At 32.5% G+C, this 19,836-nt stretch overlaps 1 protein-coding gene across 9 annotated transcripts in view; it reads left to right on the forward strand.

The window, feature by feature from the left end:
* CCSER1 (coiled-coil serine rich protein 1) overlaps positions 1–19,836 on the forward strand; it is a 1,341,341-nt gene that overhangs the window by 1,224,555 nt on the left and 96,950 nt on the right. For 2 of the 9 annotated variants that reach the window (XM_055085815.1, XM_055085817.1), the window contains one exon: positions 307–397. The exons of 6 other annotated variants lie outside the window; for them this stretch is intronic. In XM_055085815.1, coding sequence (XP_054941790.1) covers positions 307–339 — 33 coding nt within the window. In that variant the 3' untranslated portion in view covers positions 340–397. Of the gene's footprint in view, positions 1–306; positions 398–19,836 lie in introns of those variants that run through there. One more of the 9 variants, XM_055085812.1, reaches the window with a different exon arrangement.

Here is a 19,836-nt window from a genome sequence, read left to right on the forward strand (position 1 = left end):
TTTAACTTCAGCATATACTCATTTAATAAACACTGTTGAGTCTTATTCTTCCTTTTCTGTGAAAAAGTTTATGTCACTAATTCACCAATTCCCCTAGCTGTTCTTAGTCGTTTTTTTTGTTTTTTTTTTTTTGAAACCTCTAGTTCAATCTTAGTCTTTAATCGAAGAGCACTTTATATGGCATTTTTTGACAAACTGAAAAACACTGTATTCAGCTCAGTCGAGCTTGTTCTTACTTCAGAACCTTGAACTGCTGCTTACTCTGTTGTTAGATCTTTTTATAACTTACTTCTTTACATCTTCCAGGTCAAATGTCCCTCCCTGAGAGGCCTTCTCTGACTGACCTTGCTAAAATGACCACTCACCCACAGCCTCCATCACCACTGCATACAAAGATGCTGACAGTATTTACTGGGATCAGTGAACATGTCTTTCCTAAACAAAATCACTGAGTCAATGAATCACTCTTGGATCCTGTAGAATGTTTGAAGAATAGGAGTAACAATAAAATGTTTTTGATTTAATACTTATCCATATATTTTCATGTTTTAAGTAAACATTGGCCAAAAATTGTAGACAGTATCTGGCTAGATACTATCATATACAAAATTTATGAGTACATATTGTCTTCTATTTGAAAGCAAGTGATTCTCAGCTTCCAGGGGATTTACTGTCAATGATTTACTCCCTTGAAACTCAAAGTGTGGTCCCCGGAACAACAACATTAGGATTCCCTAGAAAATTATTAGAAATGCACATTTTGGACTACACCCCAGAACCACTGAATCGGAAACACTGAAGGTGGAGTCCAGTTATCTGTATTTTAACAGAACCTTCAGATGACTCTTTAGTGAACCACTGATTTACCTATTAAAAGTCTAAATCAATACTTAGGGCTATTTGAATGAAAATAGCAGCATTGCCATTTGAATATACTTGGACTTCTTCAGCGATGTTAGAACTTACTGATATAGTTGTAGAAAATCAATCTTATATCTATCTCTCTGATTTATAATTCCATTCTCAGACTTGGCATCTCAGAATGATCCAAGAGCCCTATACCTAATTTCTCAGCTAAAAGGCAACATAGACTTGGGTTCATTTCCTAATACATGGATGAAAAGCTATTTCCCATTACATTTCTTTGGTATGGGACAGGAAAAAATGAATAGGAAATGACAGTAACCCAGCACCAATTTATCAACCTTGCTGTCATTTCTTAAATATCATTTTCACAGATATGTTATTACGGAGCTCTGGTAGAGGACAAAGGGATGATTTGGCAAGCTCCAAAAAGACTCTCAAATGTCAGGAAAATATTTTGTTCCAGAGTCATGACAGATTTATGCTATGAATAAATGTTTGAAATTCAGATAATATATGTCACCATTCATTTGTGGCACAAAATAGTAGAATTTTAAGAGAGGAACTTCATTGTTTTTACACTATGAGAAAAACATGGGTCTATTTTAAAAAGGGAAAAAAGTAGCACGTATTAGTGAAGAAGCAGGAGCCAATGAGTGAATACCCTCCTGCCTTTTATCTCCACCTGTATTGAACTCACTTGTACTCTTCTTGCCCTACAAACAGAACTGCAATCTTCAATGCAATTATTACCTAACCTTTGCAAGCTGCCTATGTTGTGAAAACATTTCTCCTCGGTGACATACAAAGCTTAAAGAAGGTAGTTACTAATACACTGAAGCACACCTTCCTAGTTCAGGTAGAAGTTCTTGCCACTTAAATACAGAGAATTATTGCTACTTCTTCATATATTTTGACTGTATCTTTATCTTCTAATGAAAATGATAAAGTAAAAAAATCAAAATTGATATGATTGAAATCATTTGGGAATAAAATTGAGAACCATTGTATATAAATATAAAATAATGATTAACAAGGACTTCATTTTGAATATATATATACGCACACATATATTTTGAATATATATTATTTATGCACATACATATTCATGGAAATATATTTTTAAAATAATGAAATTAATGTTCGCATTATGGTAGAGAAACAGAATTTATGACAAAAATGAAATTCAAAACAAGTTTGTCTTTTAAAATTTCAGAATACAAACACATTCTTTTTGGCCACTTTGTGTATACCCTAATTCACTTAACTATAATTATTGAGGATTGTACCTTCTATTGGATTGTCCCAGAAATTTCTGATTAAAATATTAATAATGTATTATGAAAAATTGTTTACTATGAAGCAGATATATTGTACAATTTTTGATATTTAATATTTTGTAATATCAATTATATAAAAATTTATTTCTCATAAATTACTTCTAAATTATAGGGCATATGTCTAGAAAGAGGGCATAATTTTATTCTTCCCCTGAGCAAATAATTGACATGTAGTCCTATTAATAAGAGCATCAATTTTAACTTGGCTGCCGCCTGCCGATGCAGGGGACACGGGTTCGCGCCCCGGTCCGGGAGGATCCCACATGCCGCGGAGCGGCTGCGCCCGTGAGCCGTGGCCGCTGAGCCTGCGCGTCCGGAGCCTGTGCTCCGCAACGGGAGAGGCCACGACAGTGAGAGGCCCGCGTACCGCAAAAAAAAAAAAAAATGGGAATGATAATAATACTTTCAGAAAATGCACACAAAGCACTCTACACCGATCTTACTATATCATGGGCACTTAACAGATGTTGGCTATAATCATTACCTTAATATTAGCATATACATTGCTTGATGCACCTGAACATAAGGGAATATTTCCATTTCTTTTTAATTGTAAGATTATATACTCAGGGTATTATTTTATCATAACATAGGTAAAACTATGCTGTATTATCAGTATACAAAAAATATATGTGAGCATTTAAAAACAAAAATTATTCACTTTGTGTTTTAAAAAATACATATTCTTCTTTGCAATTATAACTTTTACACATGTGCCTGGCTATCAGATGTGGAGTGCCTACAGTGACAGTGATGAATGCTAAAAGTATTATGATCTTCATGGTTTACTCATCTCAAACACTCAAGTGACTATGACCATGAACAGGTAATAGAGTAGGATATGTCATTGTTAATCGTTTTTGTAGGTAGTTTTTGTGTGTTAGTTTCATTTGCAATGTAGTAATATGTCTAATGATGGCAGCTTCTATTAGAAAAAATAAAGCGGTATTTCTGACGCTTGTAAATAGTGTTGTTTGGCCAGGATGTTAATGTACGCCTGATATGTACCATTATTTAATTAGCATAGTTTCAGTCTCCCTTGTGGGCCTGTTCTTGGCTTATCTCCTATAGGAAGTGGGATGGCTTTTATTTTTAAAATGCATTATAATGGCTGGATTTTTATAAAAGCTTGTCAGCACCTCCCCAGCCCCACTGTCTGTAGGATTATAAATCCGATGTTATTGCTAACAATGTTATTGGCTAGAAGTATAATCTCAAATTTGCTGCTGTCCCAAATTTCTGCAAAGCTCAGTAGAAAGCCAGTTCATCCATTCTTTTGGATCAGTGGTCTCGAACTAATTATTAGCTGCTGAATGTTTCTTTCAAATAAAGTTTTTAGTGATGAAAAACTAAATTTACAAAATCAAAAAAATGTATAACTTCTCTGTGAGCTATGGGTAAATTGGCCACCCTCAGTATTCCCAGCGTTCTCCAGGTCAACCTCAGGTCTCTAAGGAGTAGTAACATCTGTGCTAAATACTCTGTGGTACATCTCCAGGGAAGCCTACCCGTCAGAGAGTGATGCGTTTTGACTGTGAATTATAGGCTCCATGGAGTTCCATGCTTTGATGATAGTGTGGCCTGTACTAAAGAACACTATATAAGAAGAAGCCATTACTAACCCTTCAGGAAAGATGTTGTTGAAGATGTTTATTGATTTACACTGCGAGGTTTCTCAGGAGCAATTTCCCTCTGGTCTTAGGCTTTTCCTGAACAATTTTCTGGATGAAGGAATAGAGGACAATCATCATAGAGGTAGTGATCCTTGAACTTGACCATTTTATGATGGATTGTTTTATAGGATCATTCCAGAGGAGGGAGCTTTATATATTTGAGAAAGTGCATGGTGAGTTCAGTGAACAACAAGTGATTTGGTGTGTGGGTAGCATTAAATATATGAAATAGCATTTTAAGAAATAATGCTAGATATATGAGTTTTCATTTAACATAGTGTAAACATTATATTTTTCATGTTCCATTAAAAGCTTTTGGGGAACAAACTCATAATGATAGGAAATCTCTGAAAGCATTATAAAATATTCATAAATATTATCTTCAAGGAGCATACGGATTCGTGGGTAAGTTTTCCAAAGAAATAAACCTAATTAAACCTAGAAAGTCTGATGGATGTGAACCTTTGAGTAATTGTATTCAGCTTAATAGAGAGCTATATTTTTATATCATTTATCTAAGACTTTTATATAAATAAATGCATATATGTGTGTGTATATATATATAAATATATATATATTTATATTTATATATATATATATTCAAATATATTGCTTTCCTATGCCCCCTTCAGAGAATATCATTAATCTATTCAATACTTTATCATCTGGTAAAAAATGCAAAGAAACATAATTAAATCTAAAGTTGAAATTCAATAAATATTTGTATTGTTAAAGAAGGGGTAGTTGGGTGTAAATTATTTTTCAGGATACTTGAATTCTGAATGTTCAAGTGACGAAATGTGTTTATTATAAAATACAATGTAAAAGTATCCTTTTAAATGAAACACATTAAAATGTAATCATTGCTATTTTCCAGTTACAATTAAAAAGGCAATAATTACAGGATATTTATCATTTCATCTTTCTTAGTGATTAAGAATCACCATTATGAGAACACATCATTGTCATAGCAAAATTCTGTAGTCTTTCTGAACTGGTTGTTAGTCTGTTAGCTGGCACTTCCATTTTAGGTATGCTCTTCTCTGACTCATCCCTAATTCTAGTGCTTATTTCTAATCATCTGTAAATCACGTGCCCAGGTCAGCAGATTCAGTGATGGTCTAAGAAACGGTCCTAAGAAGGATGGAACCTCCTGATAAGGAAAATGTCAATATACTTTAAAATTTCGTAATTCGATTTTATTCACAGGATTTGCTTCCTTGTCCATAAACTGATGATATCATTAATTTCTTTTTTTTATGTCACAAATATCTATTTTTTTAAAAAAAGGACTGAGCTAAAGAAGTAATTCTCGGAAATGTTGAAAGTTGGCCGCACCAGATAACTCACTACGTAGTTCTGTGTGACTGTGTTTCTACAGTGAAGCTCTTTTCAGTGTCTGATGTGCAAAAGCTAAATATTAGCTATAGGCAATCCAGAGGAGTAGCAAAATAATATCTTGCACTAGATTTCAGAAGACAACATCTCTCTATACCCATTTAGGCTGCTAATTTTGAATATGATTTCTAGTCAGTAGCATGTAATGCACACTTAAAGTTTCCATGAATCTCTAATGCAGATATTTGGGATTCTTTGCCCAGAATTAACTTTAAAATATTCTCTGTTCTATGTTTTGCTTACAGTGACTAGTACTTATCAGTATTTGTTATTAGAAAAAGAGTAACTAGAAATAACTGGAAATATACTCCTTAGAAGTATTCGCACAGTCCCATGGGGTAAATATTCAATAGAACGTCATCATTAAACATGTCTTCACACTTAAGAAAGTATTTAACAAAGGTAAAACTCTCACATAATTAACATGAAGGAGATTTTTTTCACAACAATGCTTGAAGTTTTCTTGAGGTTTTTCAAACTTAAAAACAACATTTTGAATTTTAAGGGAACATCCATCACTCAGTCTAATCTTTATGGAGACAAGATTAGAGCAAATGATATGATTTTTACTTTTTCACAAATGACTGCTTTTCAGAGGAAGAATTTAAAAGTTAAAACATATCTTAATTTTCTTAAAGGATGACATCTGGCTTAATATTATAGTCCTGGGCAGCATTCCATACAGAAGTCTTACTTATCCAGAGTGTTTATGACTCAGGTATCCAAATGCCCTTGCCACGTTCTGTCTTGGCTTTTTGACTAATTTACATCTTTTGTGCATTAGTTTTCTCATATTTTCTGCAAAATGTGGGCAGTTAAATGAGTACATACGTTTGCTGCCTAGAATATAGTAATTGTTCGATAAAGGAAAGACTTTTTACTTGTTTTACCTACTCTGTTTCATAATTACAGTTAGAATAGTAATCAGATGTGATCTGCCAATGCATGATATCCACATATAACAATACTTCATGAGCTTATTCATGGTACTGAATGAGGAAAAGAAAATTATTAAGTATAAAAACCCACAAGATATGAAGTGCAAACTATATATTTTTTCTATATATTGTTGATACATACACATACTTAAGACTAGGAAGTGGTAAAACTATCGTTCCAAGCGAATCATCTCTGTTTTGGTCCAGATATTGCTTCTTTGATACTTTTGGTTCTGATAAACTTGTATTACGCCCCATACATTTCTTATCCTTTCTTTGAGCTTTGACCTTACTCGATTTTATCAGGATCATATTACCTATAAGGAATTATTTTACTTCTTGCTCAAAATTTGAAAAGAAAAAAAAAAGACTCATTATCAGCCATACCACCAAGGTTTTGCTTTCTTTCATTGTGCTCTGTAAATTTTTGTCACCAAATTCTTATAGTCTGGTGCATATCTTGTTTCTTTGTTTTCACATTCACACAGTTTTCCTTTTTCTAATATGGTTTCTCTGTGACCTTCCTTCCTATGCTATGTTCTGTGCCTGTATTATTTCCCACACTACTGCAAAATAAACAATATGTTTATTTATTTGAAGAAAATTCAACTCCCCAAATCCTTAGCGATTCAGTTCCTAAATTTATATAAAATCAGATTTTAGGCATTCATGAACATTTAAAATTTAGTTAAAACATAATTAAATTTCTTGATTCATCTCTAAAATATTGTAAGATTTATAAGAACATTAAGAATAAAAGTCGCCTTAGGAATCTTTTTAGGTAAGAAATTAACTTTTCAATACTCAGAGTATCTCTTTACATAAGTCCCGTTCTATATATCTACCTACCTATTTCTTTATCATTCTAGCTATCCATCCATCCATCCATCCATCCTTCTGCAATGGAGTGAATGCTTGTGTTTCCACCCCCACAATTCATAAGTTGAAAGTCTAATTATAATCTGATGGTGTTTGAAGGTTGTGCCTTTAGGAGGTACTTAGGTCATGAGACTAGAGTCCATAAGAAGAGGCCAGAGAACTAGCTAGCTGTCTTCCTGCCATATGAAGTTAAAACAAGAAGCCAGCATTCTGCAGCCCCGAAAAGGGTTCTCACTAGAACTCAGTCATCCTGGCACCTTCTCGACTTCCAGGCTCCAGAACTGCGAGAAATAAAGTTCTATTGTTATCAGACGCCCAGTCTATGGTACTTTGTTATAGCAGCTTAAACTGATAATATCTACCTTCTATCTATCTAATGGAAATAGCCTAAATTATAACTTTAGTTATGAACTATTTAAAGTCAGTAGCATAACAATTTGAAAGAATTTCCCCTCACCTTCTTTTGGTATTTGTGTTTTTAAGTAAAAAATGAAGAACTGTTAACATTTACTTCCATAGAAGTACTGTTAATATGAGGAAGATAATGAGTCCATCAAAATCAAAAATTTTAAATGTTCACTTTAGTGGGCAAAATATAATAGTTAACCTGTCTTGGAGATAATATGCTAGGTAGTGATCTGTTCAGTAAATTTTCGCGGTGGAGATGAGGTCTGAGCAACATTTTGAAACAACTGTATAATATATTCTGGGAAATATGAATATAGCATAATGTCTGCAGAGGAGCAAGAGTTAGATGATGAGAGATCTTACATATCAGTTGGACTTTATCCTTTAGTTGATGGAGAATTGTAAAATACATAAATAAATAGACAGTGCTGTGAGAAGAATTATAGTTAGAAAAGGTATTTTTGGACAATTTCAAGGATGACTAACTGGGACCAGGTAAGGAGAGGTCAGAGTAAGATGAAAAATATAGTGTGTCATTCATTTAAAAGGAAATAAGAACTGAGGAGAGATGGGAGGCATTTACATTTACTAGCAGTTGTTGAGGGACTTCCATAACTTTCCATTTTATATTTTTGTAAGTTGTAATATAAATTATTGTCATAATGAAATAAATGATTAAAATTTAATTTTAGGAAAGGTTGTGAACTTCACTGAATCAGTTATATCTCGGTCAGTGTAGCAGATTCAATCATATTATAGCTTATTTATGATATATAAAGCAATATGATGTCAGTAAAAGAGCTGAAATAATTGTCTTGATATGTCTTGTTCTGTCCTTTTTTTTTTTTCAGTTTTGTGAGCCTTCCATTCAGTTATCATTTAGTTATCAACCTTGTTACTTTGAGTTATGAGCAGAAATATTGAGAAATATTTTCTTCCCAAACATTGTCTAACGACGTGTAAGGACTATGTCCAGTGAGAGAAAATTTAAATGTTAAAGTAAAATACGAAGTTTATCAATGTTGGTCTATCCTCATTCCCTCCTTTTTTAAGAAAATGATTAAAAAAATCATTAAAAATTACTGTAAATTCAAATGAACTCATAATTTTTTTGTTCTTTAAAGTAAAATCTTCTCTATAGTAAAATTCATTCAAAATACTATGGGCTTACTTATGATAAAGTTTTTAATAGAAGGATAAGAATTTAAATTCTGGAACAGCTTAGCAGAGTTAATAGTAAATAAGTAAATTTGTACAACACTTTTATCTTAAAAACAGTGCATTAAGTTGTATCTTATCCTACTTAGATAATGTGAGAATCCTTCAAGTCACTCTAATCTCCCACCAGTAGACAGAAAATAGCAGAGTTCATGAGAAACCCTGAGCGTTACTGGAAGCAAATGATAGTTTTATTTTCCTTTGGAAACAACCCTCAATGAAATGCTTGTGGCTGTTTCTTCATGGCTCAGATCTGGGAATAAAGGAAGAGATAAAATGAAATAAATACAGAATCACTGAACTATTATCAAAAGGTGGGGCTCTACTTGGTCACTTAGGGCAAGGGCTTGGTTTACTGTGTTGTGTCACTAGTCTGGCAGATCAGCATACATGAACTTTTAAATAAACACATCTTGTATTTCAAGAAACTTACGGCATAAAATGTATTTTAACTGTTACTAAAATATCCAATATGTTTATTTATCTATTTATTTATTATTGTTTTAAACATCTTTATTGGAGTGTAATTGCTTTACAATGGTGTGTCAATATGCTTTTTAAAAATGTTGTACACTAAAATTATGTTTTGATTATATTTTCCTTGAAATTCTTGAATTGATTTTTTTTTTCTGATACCCTACAATTTATGTGTTGGTCTCATGTAAACACCCCCTACAACGAACGTGAACATGGGGTTATAGTTGATATAAACATTTGTAAATATATGTGTTCAATTCAAATATATATTCCAAATTAAGTTACATAAAAAACTCACTTGAAGTATACACTTTTGGCTGTGATGATAGAAAAGAGGAAGCTGCATAGACTAATCTTGTCCCTCTGCATCCTGACCATATTTACTGCTATTTTTCTTTCTATACTTAGAATCAAACTTGATCTCTCTACAGATGGTCTTAGCAATGGTCTTAGCGACAACATAGTATACAAATTAAAAGTACAAGCTCTGGAGTTAAACTCTTGGGTTCAAATTCCAGATTCCCACTTACTCATTATTTGTCCTTGGTCAAGTTTCTTAACTTCTTTGAGACCTTAGGTTCCTCCTATGAGTTATGATTAAAATAAGACTTCTTATCTCATGAAGTTCTTTTGAGAAACAGATGAAATAAAAGTTTCTAGAACAGTGCCTCAATAAGATGCTAATTCTGTGTGCTAATAATCATAAGCCTTAGAGCACTCCTAATATTATGGGTTTTATATTTTAAAAAGTCCTGCTAGAGCTGAGATGCCACAAATTTCTTTTTAGGGAAGAGAAATAAATATGTAGCACCAGCAAAGATTGAAAACAGACAAATGAAGTTTAATAAAATAAAAATACCTGTGTTATGGGCATAGATTTTTTTCCTCTATAATGTTTAGCACTTTATATAAAACAACTAAATTTGATTCTTCAGATTATGAAATAATAACCAACTATGGCTTTACAGCAGGTTTTGAAGGATGCTATAATGAATGATTTTTTTAAAGGGAGATTACATGTTCAGTAATTGACACTACCTTAAGGAGATTTTAAAGCTAGAGATAGATAATGTATGTAACATATTAAAATTGAAGAGAGTCTCAGATAAGTTTTCCTGTTTGCCTTTGTTTTAAATAAAAACACGTTTATAGGATTCATTATTATATAAACTTTTAAAGAGTTCTTAATGAAAGGACCAGACAGACTGAATTAACTGATTTAATATTTTATAACCTGTCGGTTGTAGAAAAATTGTATGAATTTTTCTTTAACCTCTAGAAGTGTCTTTCCCCCACACATCTCCTCTTCACACCCTAATATGTGAAAGAGGTCATTTAAATATCCAGCTTTATGGTTTATAGTGTGGGTTACTGTGATTAACTCTGCATCTCCAAGCAACATATCGCTATTATGCAAAACCATTGTGAACAGATGACACACGAAGAAGCACAGCTCTGCCGTGCATCCGCTCTTTGATTTTGAGAAATACAGTACTTGAGATGGAATATGCAAATGGAAAATCGACCCAAGGTCAGAGTGAGGAAAGCAAAATGACATTCTCTGTTGGTTTCAAAATGAGAAATCCATTTCTACTGCACAGTAAAGTTAAAATAAAAGTTAAAGAAGATCAGTAGAAGAAAATTGAGATATTTCACCTCCTCCTTGCTTCTTTAGCGGGAAAATAATTCCGTGATTTTTGCTACTATAGAGAAAAGGGAGAATGATTTACACTTTTATTTCCTAAGATTTTTCCTCTTGTATCTACCCTAATGAGAGAAAAATGTATGTAGGTGATAGACCATTACTCTAGAATTTATCCATGGTTTTTGTTCTATTTATTGCTGTTTGGGTGACTTTGAGAAAGTATGCTTTTCTATACTCCTCTTTATTTTAAATAAGTATAATAATTAAAATTATAAACTCCATTTTTCTGGAGGGATAAAAAGATTATTAACGGATTAGTAGATTTATTTAGGAAAATAAACTTTATAGTCATACTTTTCTCTGTATCTTTCTCTTTTGTGGCACCTCAGGCAGAGAGGAATCATCTAATGATATTCTTCAGTTTATGCCACACTGTCCTCATACCTCACCCCTTTGCTTAGATATTTTTTCCTACTCCCGGCTTCTCCTTTTATGTACTTCTCTAATGAGTTTGATATATGTACTTTGATGGCCATGTTTCATAAAAAATTATATCCCATTGTGTATGCTTAATTTACATAGCTATAACTCAAGTTTCTTTTTTCACTCAGTCCTGTTTTTTAAAATACTATGGATTCTAATTCAGTGCTTCTAAATACTGCAAAGAATTCCATTGCACGTATCCCCTGCAGTTTACTTACTTATTATGCTAATATTGCTTCCAACGACCTTAGATTATCTCCAATTCGCTATTCCTGCAAACAAAGCTAAGATAAAGCATCCTGCTTTTCATACAGGTCTGCCTCAGTTTATGACGGGGTTACATACTGATAAATCCATAAGAAGGTGAAAATATTCATCATAAGTCAAACACGCGTTTAATATACCTCACTTACTAAACATCGTAGCTTAGCCTAGCCTACCTTAAATGTGCTCAGAACGCTTACATTAGCCTACCGTTAGGCATAATCATCTAACACAAAACCTCGTTTATAATAGAGTTTGGGACATCTCATATAATTTATTGAATACCACACTGAAAGTGAAAAGCAGCATGGCTGTATGGGAGCAGGATGGTGGTGAGTATCTCCGTTGTTTACTCCTGTGCCTGTGTGCCCAGCATCAGGAGAGTATCATCCTGCGTAGTAACGTTAGCCTGGGAAAAGATCAAATTTCACAGCATGTTTTCTGCTGAATGCGTATCACTTTCACACCATCAAAAGTTGAAAACTCTAAACTTGGGGACTCTCTATACCTTTCTGTTTTTGCGTAGGAATTTTTCTAAGGCTTATTAAAACCATGGCTGGAATGGCTGTGTCAAAGGAAATGCTTAATCGAATTTATTTTAATCTTATCTAATTTCTATACTTAATTTAATTGAATGTTTTCAATTTTCATCAAAGGAGTACATATGTGTATCCCCAAATTTTGAGAATTAGTACTTTTCGTTGTTGTTTGGTTCTGAACCTTATGTAGTTATTAGGGTTTTTTTTTTTTTTTTAAGTCTCCAGATACATGAAGCTTTTTTTTTTTTTTAATTAACAAACTTTATTTCTTTAGGGAAGTTTTAGGTTCACAGCAACACTGAGTGGAGAGTATAGAGACTTCTGTGTACCACCTGCTCCCACAAATGTGCATTATCGACATTGCACGTGACAGTGGTACATTTATTACAATCCTGAACCTACACTGATGACATCATTATCACTCAAAGTCCATAAGTTTCCATGAGGGTTCGCTCTTGGTGTACGTTCTATGGATTTTGAAAAATGTATAATGATATGTATTCATCGTTTCAGTAACATACGGTACAGTTTCACTGCCTTAAAAATCCACTGTGCTCTTGCTGTTCATTCCTCCCTCCTCCCTACCTGCTGGCAACCACTGATCGTTTTATTGTACACATGGTTTTGCTTTTCCTAAATGTCAAATACTTGGAATCATACAGCATGTAGCCCTTTTGGACTGGCTTAGTAGTATGCATTTAAGTTTTCACCATGTTTTTTCAGGGCTTGGTAGCTCACTTCCTTTTAGTAATGAATAATATTCCATTGTGCGGATGTACCACAGTTTATATATCTGTTCACCCACTGAAGGACATCTTGGTTTCTTCCAAGTTTTGGCAACTATGAATAAAGCTTCTATAAACATCCGTGTGGAGGTTTTTGTATGGACATAAAGTTTCAGTTCATTTAGGTAAATACCAAGGAATGTGAATTGCCGGAGGGTATGGTAAAGTGTACATTTAGTTTTGCAAGAAATTGCCAAAACATTTTCTAAATTGGCTGTACCATTTTGCATTCCCACCGGCGATGAATGAGAGTTTCCTGTAGCTCTACATCCTCACCAGCATTTGGCGTATCAGTGTTCCATATTTTGGCCGTTCTAATAGATTTGGCTGTTCTAATAGATTCACTGTTTTTTAATTTGCATTTCCCCAGTGACATACGTTGTGGAACTTGTATTATTATATGCCTACTTGCCATCTGTGTATCTACTTTGGTAAGATGTCTCCTCAAGTCTTTTGACCGTTTTTAATTAGGTTTTTCATTTTCTTATTGTTGAGTTTTAAGAGTTTTTTTTTATAAATTTTGGATAGCAGTCTTTATCAGATGTGTCTTTTGCAAATATTTTCTCTCAATCTGTGGCTTGTCTTCTCATCCTTTTGAGGTGGAGTTTTTTAATCTATTTTTTTCCTAATTTCATTTATCATGACCAAAGACCATAGTAAATGATATATGATTCTTTTAAAATTAATTGCTCCTTTTTTTAGCTTTGTCTGTGGTCAAATTTTGTGAATGTTTCATGAATGCCGCCAGATATTTATTGCTTTGAACAGAGCATGTAAATTTCAACATAAAGTACTCTTTAATAGCATAGGCTCTGGAATTCAGAATAATTGTTTTGAAACCCTGTTTTGCCACTTCTTTCTGAGCAATCTTGAGCAAATTAAACATTCTGTGCTTAGTTTTCCCAAATAAGAAATTGAGAACAGTAAGACACATTCTATACATTTGGACCGAAGATTAAATAATTTATGTTAGGTATGTACACAATACCTGGTGGTGTGTTAAATACTCTCAGGATTATTTATTAGTTTGGGATAGTTATGAAATTCACTGCATTTCTGTATATTATTTTCTGCTTGAGCTATCAGTTTTGGATAAGAATATATTAAGTGCTTTTAATATTTCATAGTTTAGTTGCCTTATTTATATGAATATAGTCTGAAGCTATATTATTAGGTATGTCTCATGCTGAAAATACTATATTGATCCATTTTTCTTTTAACAGTATATAATATACCACTTTGTTATGACACTTTGTTAGTTTTTTTCTTGTTTGTTTGCTTTTTCATTGAATACCAAATTGTTTGATATTGAAATTGACCTCTTAGATTTCTTTTGGTCCATGGTCTTGTTCCTTTATTTTTAGATTTCAGCCTTTTTCTGATTTAACTGTTTCTCATATTCATGACATATTGTTCATTCTTACTTTTTTACTTGTTTGAGGATCTCTGATTATATTTGGTTTAACCATGTGCATTCATTGTAGTCCCTGATATATTAAGATTTCTTTCTTCCATTTTATTTTCTATTTATTTTCATTTCATGACTTCCTTTGGATTTTTTACACTTACTTCAGCTAATTTGAAGAACTAACTGCTTAATCCATTTATATTCTTTTAAAGATTACCTCTACTAAGACTGATATTTATTTTTATCTTTTTATTTATTTCTTATACTTATTATTAAGTGTAACTTCCCCTGAATAAAAATTATATTATTAGGTACTCTCCCTTCCCTCTTTTCCTTTTTTGTATCCATAATTCTGCTTTTGCCATTGTGTTGATTTTTGTCTAGAATTTTATAGTTTTAAGATCTTTTCTGTTTTAGACAAAAGCAAACTTTACTGTAAACTAAATTATGTATTAATATCTAATTTATCTATATCTCTATATTTTAAAATTTCACCTTATAAAAGAAATAATACTTTTGCTAGTTATAAAATTCTAGGCTTAAATTGCCTTCCTTATATAATTATCATTTATCTTGCAGCCAGTATTACTGTTAAGGAATCTGCTATCAATGTGTAACTTGTTCTTTTATAGGTAATCTACTTTTTCTTTCTCGGAGGTTTTACAGTTATCTTTTATCTTCTATTATAGCATGTATATGATATATACGTGTGTGCATATGTGTGTCACTTTATCTGCCCTTCTTATATTTTATGGACTTTATTTATTTTAAATATTTGTTTATTTTTTGGCTGCATTGGGTCTTAGTTGCAGCACGCGGGATCTTTTGTTGCGGCATGTGGGCTCTTTGTTACAGTGTGCGGGCTTCTCTCTAGTTGTGGCACACAGGCCCATTAGTTGCAGCGCACGAGCTTAGTTGACCCATGGCGTGTGGGATCTTAGTTCCCTGACTAGGGATCGAACCGTTGTCCCCTGTATTGCAAGACGGATTCTTAACCACTGGACCACCAGGGAAGTCCCATTTTATGGACTTTTAAAATTGGGTTCTAAATCCTGGAAAATTACCCACCAATCTTTCCTCATTTTTCCCTCCTGTTTATTTATTTATTTAAAATTATTCCTCCCTAGGCTTCTTTTATACAAATATTGACATTTTACTATTTACCAAATAGAAAACTATCTGGTCTTGTTCTTCACAGAATATCAAGTGCTATGAAAAGTGCCTGATTTGTAGTAGTTTAATATATATTTGGGAAATCAATGAGTTGGCTGAGTATAGTCTTAAATTGTATTTGAATTACAGATAGGCATTGATGGCCATGCTTTTAAAATCATAATGAGCCGTAATTATGGTATGGATTTTCCAGTTATGTATTAATGCATAACTTGCAATATTTTGAATTAATATGCCATTGAATTCCAAAACAAATTTTGCCTTTAAACCGTTGTTTGTGAGAAATCTGCATAAGTTTTGCATATTCTGAATGATGTATTTGCTACAGACAGAGAAATTTGAGAAAATATTAGAAATAAAATAAATGATTCATTACATTCATATGCATATATATACTTAAAATGTGAGAAATATTAGTGAAGAAAATACTATTAATTTTAATGTGTTTGAAGCATAGTAAAGCACTGGCCTCTGGTTATGTGTTCCCATCTGACACTTGGAAAATTACTTATTCTGAATTAACAAAATTTAAAAGGAGAAGTATCTAAACTTTCACTTAGGAGGCTAAAATACAAAGGCTCTAGGCTACAGAACATTTTATTAAAACATTAGAATTTAATAAAGACAAAAATAATGAGAACGTTTTCTTTGAATAACATTATAATGGCCTTAGATCAAGAAAGGTTACAAAGAGATTAATTCAATTTATGAACAACCTTAAAGTAGTACAGCTGGTCAAACTTTGAATAAATAAACATTTCACAAAAGTGGATATAAGAATGGCTAATAAACACATACAAAGACTCTGAACGTCATTAGTCACTAAGGAAACACAAATTAAAACCACAAAGAGATTCCCCTGAAATGGCTGTGTTCAAACAACAGATAATATCAAGTGTTGCTGAAAATGTGGAGAAACTGGAACACGTATACATTGCTGGTTGAAGGTAAAATAACAGTTTTGCGAAACATTTTAATAGTTTCTTAAAATTTTAAATATAACCTATCATACAACTCATCTGTTTAACTACTATCTACTCTACAGAAATGAAAACGTGTCTGCACAAATGCTTGTACATGATGGTTCATGGCAACATTACTCATAATAGCAAAAAAGAAGCAAACCATATGTCATTCAACTGATGAATAGATAAATAAAATCTGGTGTATTCACACATTGCAATACTATTCAGAATAAACTACTGATACATGCTAAAACAGGAGTATGCCTCAAAGACATTATGTTAAGTGAAAGAGCCAGGTGCAGAAGACTATTTATTATATGACTATATATTAATAAACTATCCTTAAAAGGAAAATTTATAGAGATGGTAAGCAAATCAGTTGCATGGGACTAGGAGTATTTCTGGCGATTGACTGCAAATAGGTGTAAGGATAGTTTCTGGAGAGATGGAAAATTCTAAAACTCAGTTGAGATGGGGCAGTAAATATCTAAATTTATTAAAATCATTGAATTGCACAAAGAGTGAATTTTATGACATTTAACTTATATCTCAGTAAAACTATTAAAAATAGTTACTGCTATAAGGACAAACGAGAATTGCTGCATGTTGGGAGTTTGTCATAATCTTTATAAAAGAATTAAGTGAAATTACATAAAAGATTTTTCTAAACATTTAATAATAATATCAAAACAATAACAATAATAATAAACATTGAGTGCTTTCCTTATGCCAGATTATTAACTCATTTAATCTCAACACAGTCCTAAGAAGTACCTACCCATTATTAATATGCCCCATTTAGATAATGAAACCAAAATCAAAAAGGTTAATCTACTCAGTAATCACAGCCGTTAGTTAAATGAGGATATTAATCCAGGCAGTCAGGCTTCAGAGAGCCTACTCTTAACCAAATTTCCCTATCACTTCTATCCATCCTGTGCATACAGCTACAGTGAGAGAAAATGCAGTGCAGTAAGAGAAAGGTGAGGTGGAACAGTGTAATTTTTTTGTATAGAAATTGGTTTCAATGTTGTAATAATAATTAACATATTAGAATAAGTATATTACATGCAAAATTGGCATATGTGACTAATATTTAAAGTGCTAGCTAAAATGATATGAAGAATACAGGTAAAATTTGTAGTAATTAAGACGTACTAAAACAAAATAAACTGAATACCTGTAATGAAAACTTTATGTACCTTTAAAAAAAATGTATCCCTAGAAATTATTTTGCTCTCAGAACAAACATGAAAATCAATCACCAAGTGTTAAGGTAATTCTTATGTTATTTTATATTTGGTGAAATTCTAGACTTTAACAGAAATAAAAACTAAGTGATTTTCTTTCTGAGATAAATTGTAAGTCTGCAAATCAAGATGTTTGGACTTGACAAAGATCTTGGTGGTACTTTTTTTTCCGTGACTAAGAAAATATTTAGTATAGTCTTTGAAACAAGTACACAATAATCATTTAGACTAAGTTTAAACAAATGGTAGAAAAGGAAATGAAACTATTCTTGATATTTAATTTCAAATCTAGCATCACCTAAAAGCCTTTTTGAAATGACTGAAATGATAGAATGCAGTGAATGATCTATATCTCTTTCATGTTTCAATGAATTGTGACAATAAAAAATGCCTTCAGGATTTACTTGGGAGGTTTCATCAGGATTAACATAATAAAAGAATACAGGGAAAGGATTAGAAGAATCATTTTAGGAAGAGTATTAAATTTGGTATTTATAGGATTGGAAATGAAAAACAATAGATACTGCAACAGGAGCCTACAATATTCCCTGTTTAAAAGACAGATAATATATTGTCAAGTTAAGAGTGATAAAAATGATAAGAATATATTGTTAGAAATATACACATCATTGCCTTTAAATATGTTTACTCTTAAGGTATGATTAAGAATTATATACCTGTTTGGGAAAATATAAAATTTAGACTAGAACTTGAGAACTGTCATCCAAATGACTCAACAGTCACATTAAAGGTTGTTACAAAGAAATTCTCCATTAGTTTTTCTCCAACCCCTTAGGAATAAATATTTGATTATATTGACTGTTTTCAAAAGTTTCCTAAATCTTTGTCAGTGGCAGGATATAATGAGCGTTTAATGAGAAGTACTATTAAATTGAATGAGTGTATTGGATTTATCTTGGACAGTATTCTTATATTACTGTCCACTCTGCATATAAAAGTCCTTTTTATGTACTTATTGAGCTGAATTAAATTAAATTACATTGAGGTTGCAGATTATAAATGCACAGGATCACAACTAAAGGGCTAGATGTCATGGAAAGACTATAAACATGTTTTTAATATAAAAGTATGACAAATGCCATTCTGCTGGAGAGATTACCATAAAACATTGAGGCTAGAATGAGACATCATTTATTTTTGGAAAAAGGTATATTTTTCAGAGTTAAGAAATAAAAGCATAATAGGAGCTATAGGTCTTATCCCAGATATGAAGTGTTATGTGTTACCCATTAATAATGTTTGACTGTGTCTTAATTGTAGTGCTGGCTTTTTACTCACAAAGAACAAAAAGCATTTGTAGGGCTCCCCTCGTGGGGCAGTGGTTAAGAATCCACCTGCCAATGCAGGGTACACGGTTCAAGCCCTGGTTTGGGAAAGATCCCACATGCCGTGGAGCAACTAAGCCCGTGCCCCACAACTACTGAGCCTGCGCTCTGGAGCCCGCGATCCACAACTACTGAGCCCATGTACCACAACGACTGAAGCCCATGCACCTAGAGACCATGCTCCGCAACAAGAGAAGCCACTGCCGTGAGAAGCCCACGCACCACAATGAAGAGTAGCCCCCTCTCGCCACAACTAGAGAAAACCCATGCGTAGCAATGAAGACCTAATGCAGCCAAAAATAAATAAATAAAATAAATAAATTTATTTTAAAAAAATTAAAAAGCATTTGTAGATGAACAATTTTATAGAGGTTTCATTATACCATCACTTAACCCCATATGGTTTTATTAAATAATACCAGGCAATAATTTTGTCTTATTCACACCATTGAAATCATCTTTAAGGAAAAATTGCAAAGCTGTTATAATTTATTTTACTCACCAATTTTTATTTCAGTATCAATGTTTATTATATTTCCTGGCTATTACCTATTATAATAATTATTTAGCAAATAAACCATTATGTATGTAAATTGAAATGTGTAATTATGAATAGATTTTAAAACTGTTTAACAGTAGAATTATCATGGTGACAAGGAGCCAGGTGACCAGAGTGATGAATCAAATGAGTAAATTATTAACATGCTCATCTGATTTTCAACATTTATTTTCCTTGTTCACCTGATATCTTCCCAATTCCCCTCAATTATTTTATTAAGTAAA

The sequence above is a fragment of the Physeter macrocephalus genome, chromosome 7 (genome assembly GCF_002837175.3).
Source record: "Physeter macrocephalus isolate SW-GA chromosome 7, ASM283717v5, whole genome shotgun sequence".
Lineage (NCBI taxonomy): Eukaryota > Metazoa > Chordata > Mammalia > Artiodactyla > Physeteridae > Physeter > Physeter macrocephalus.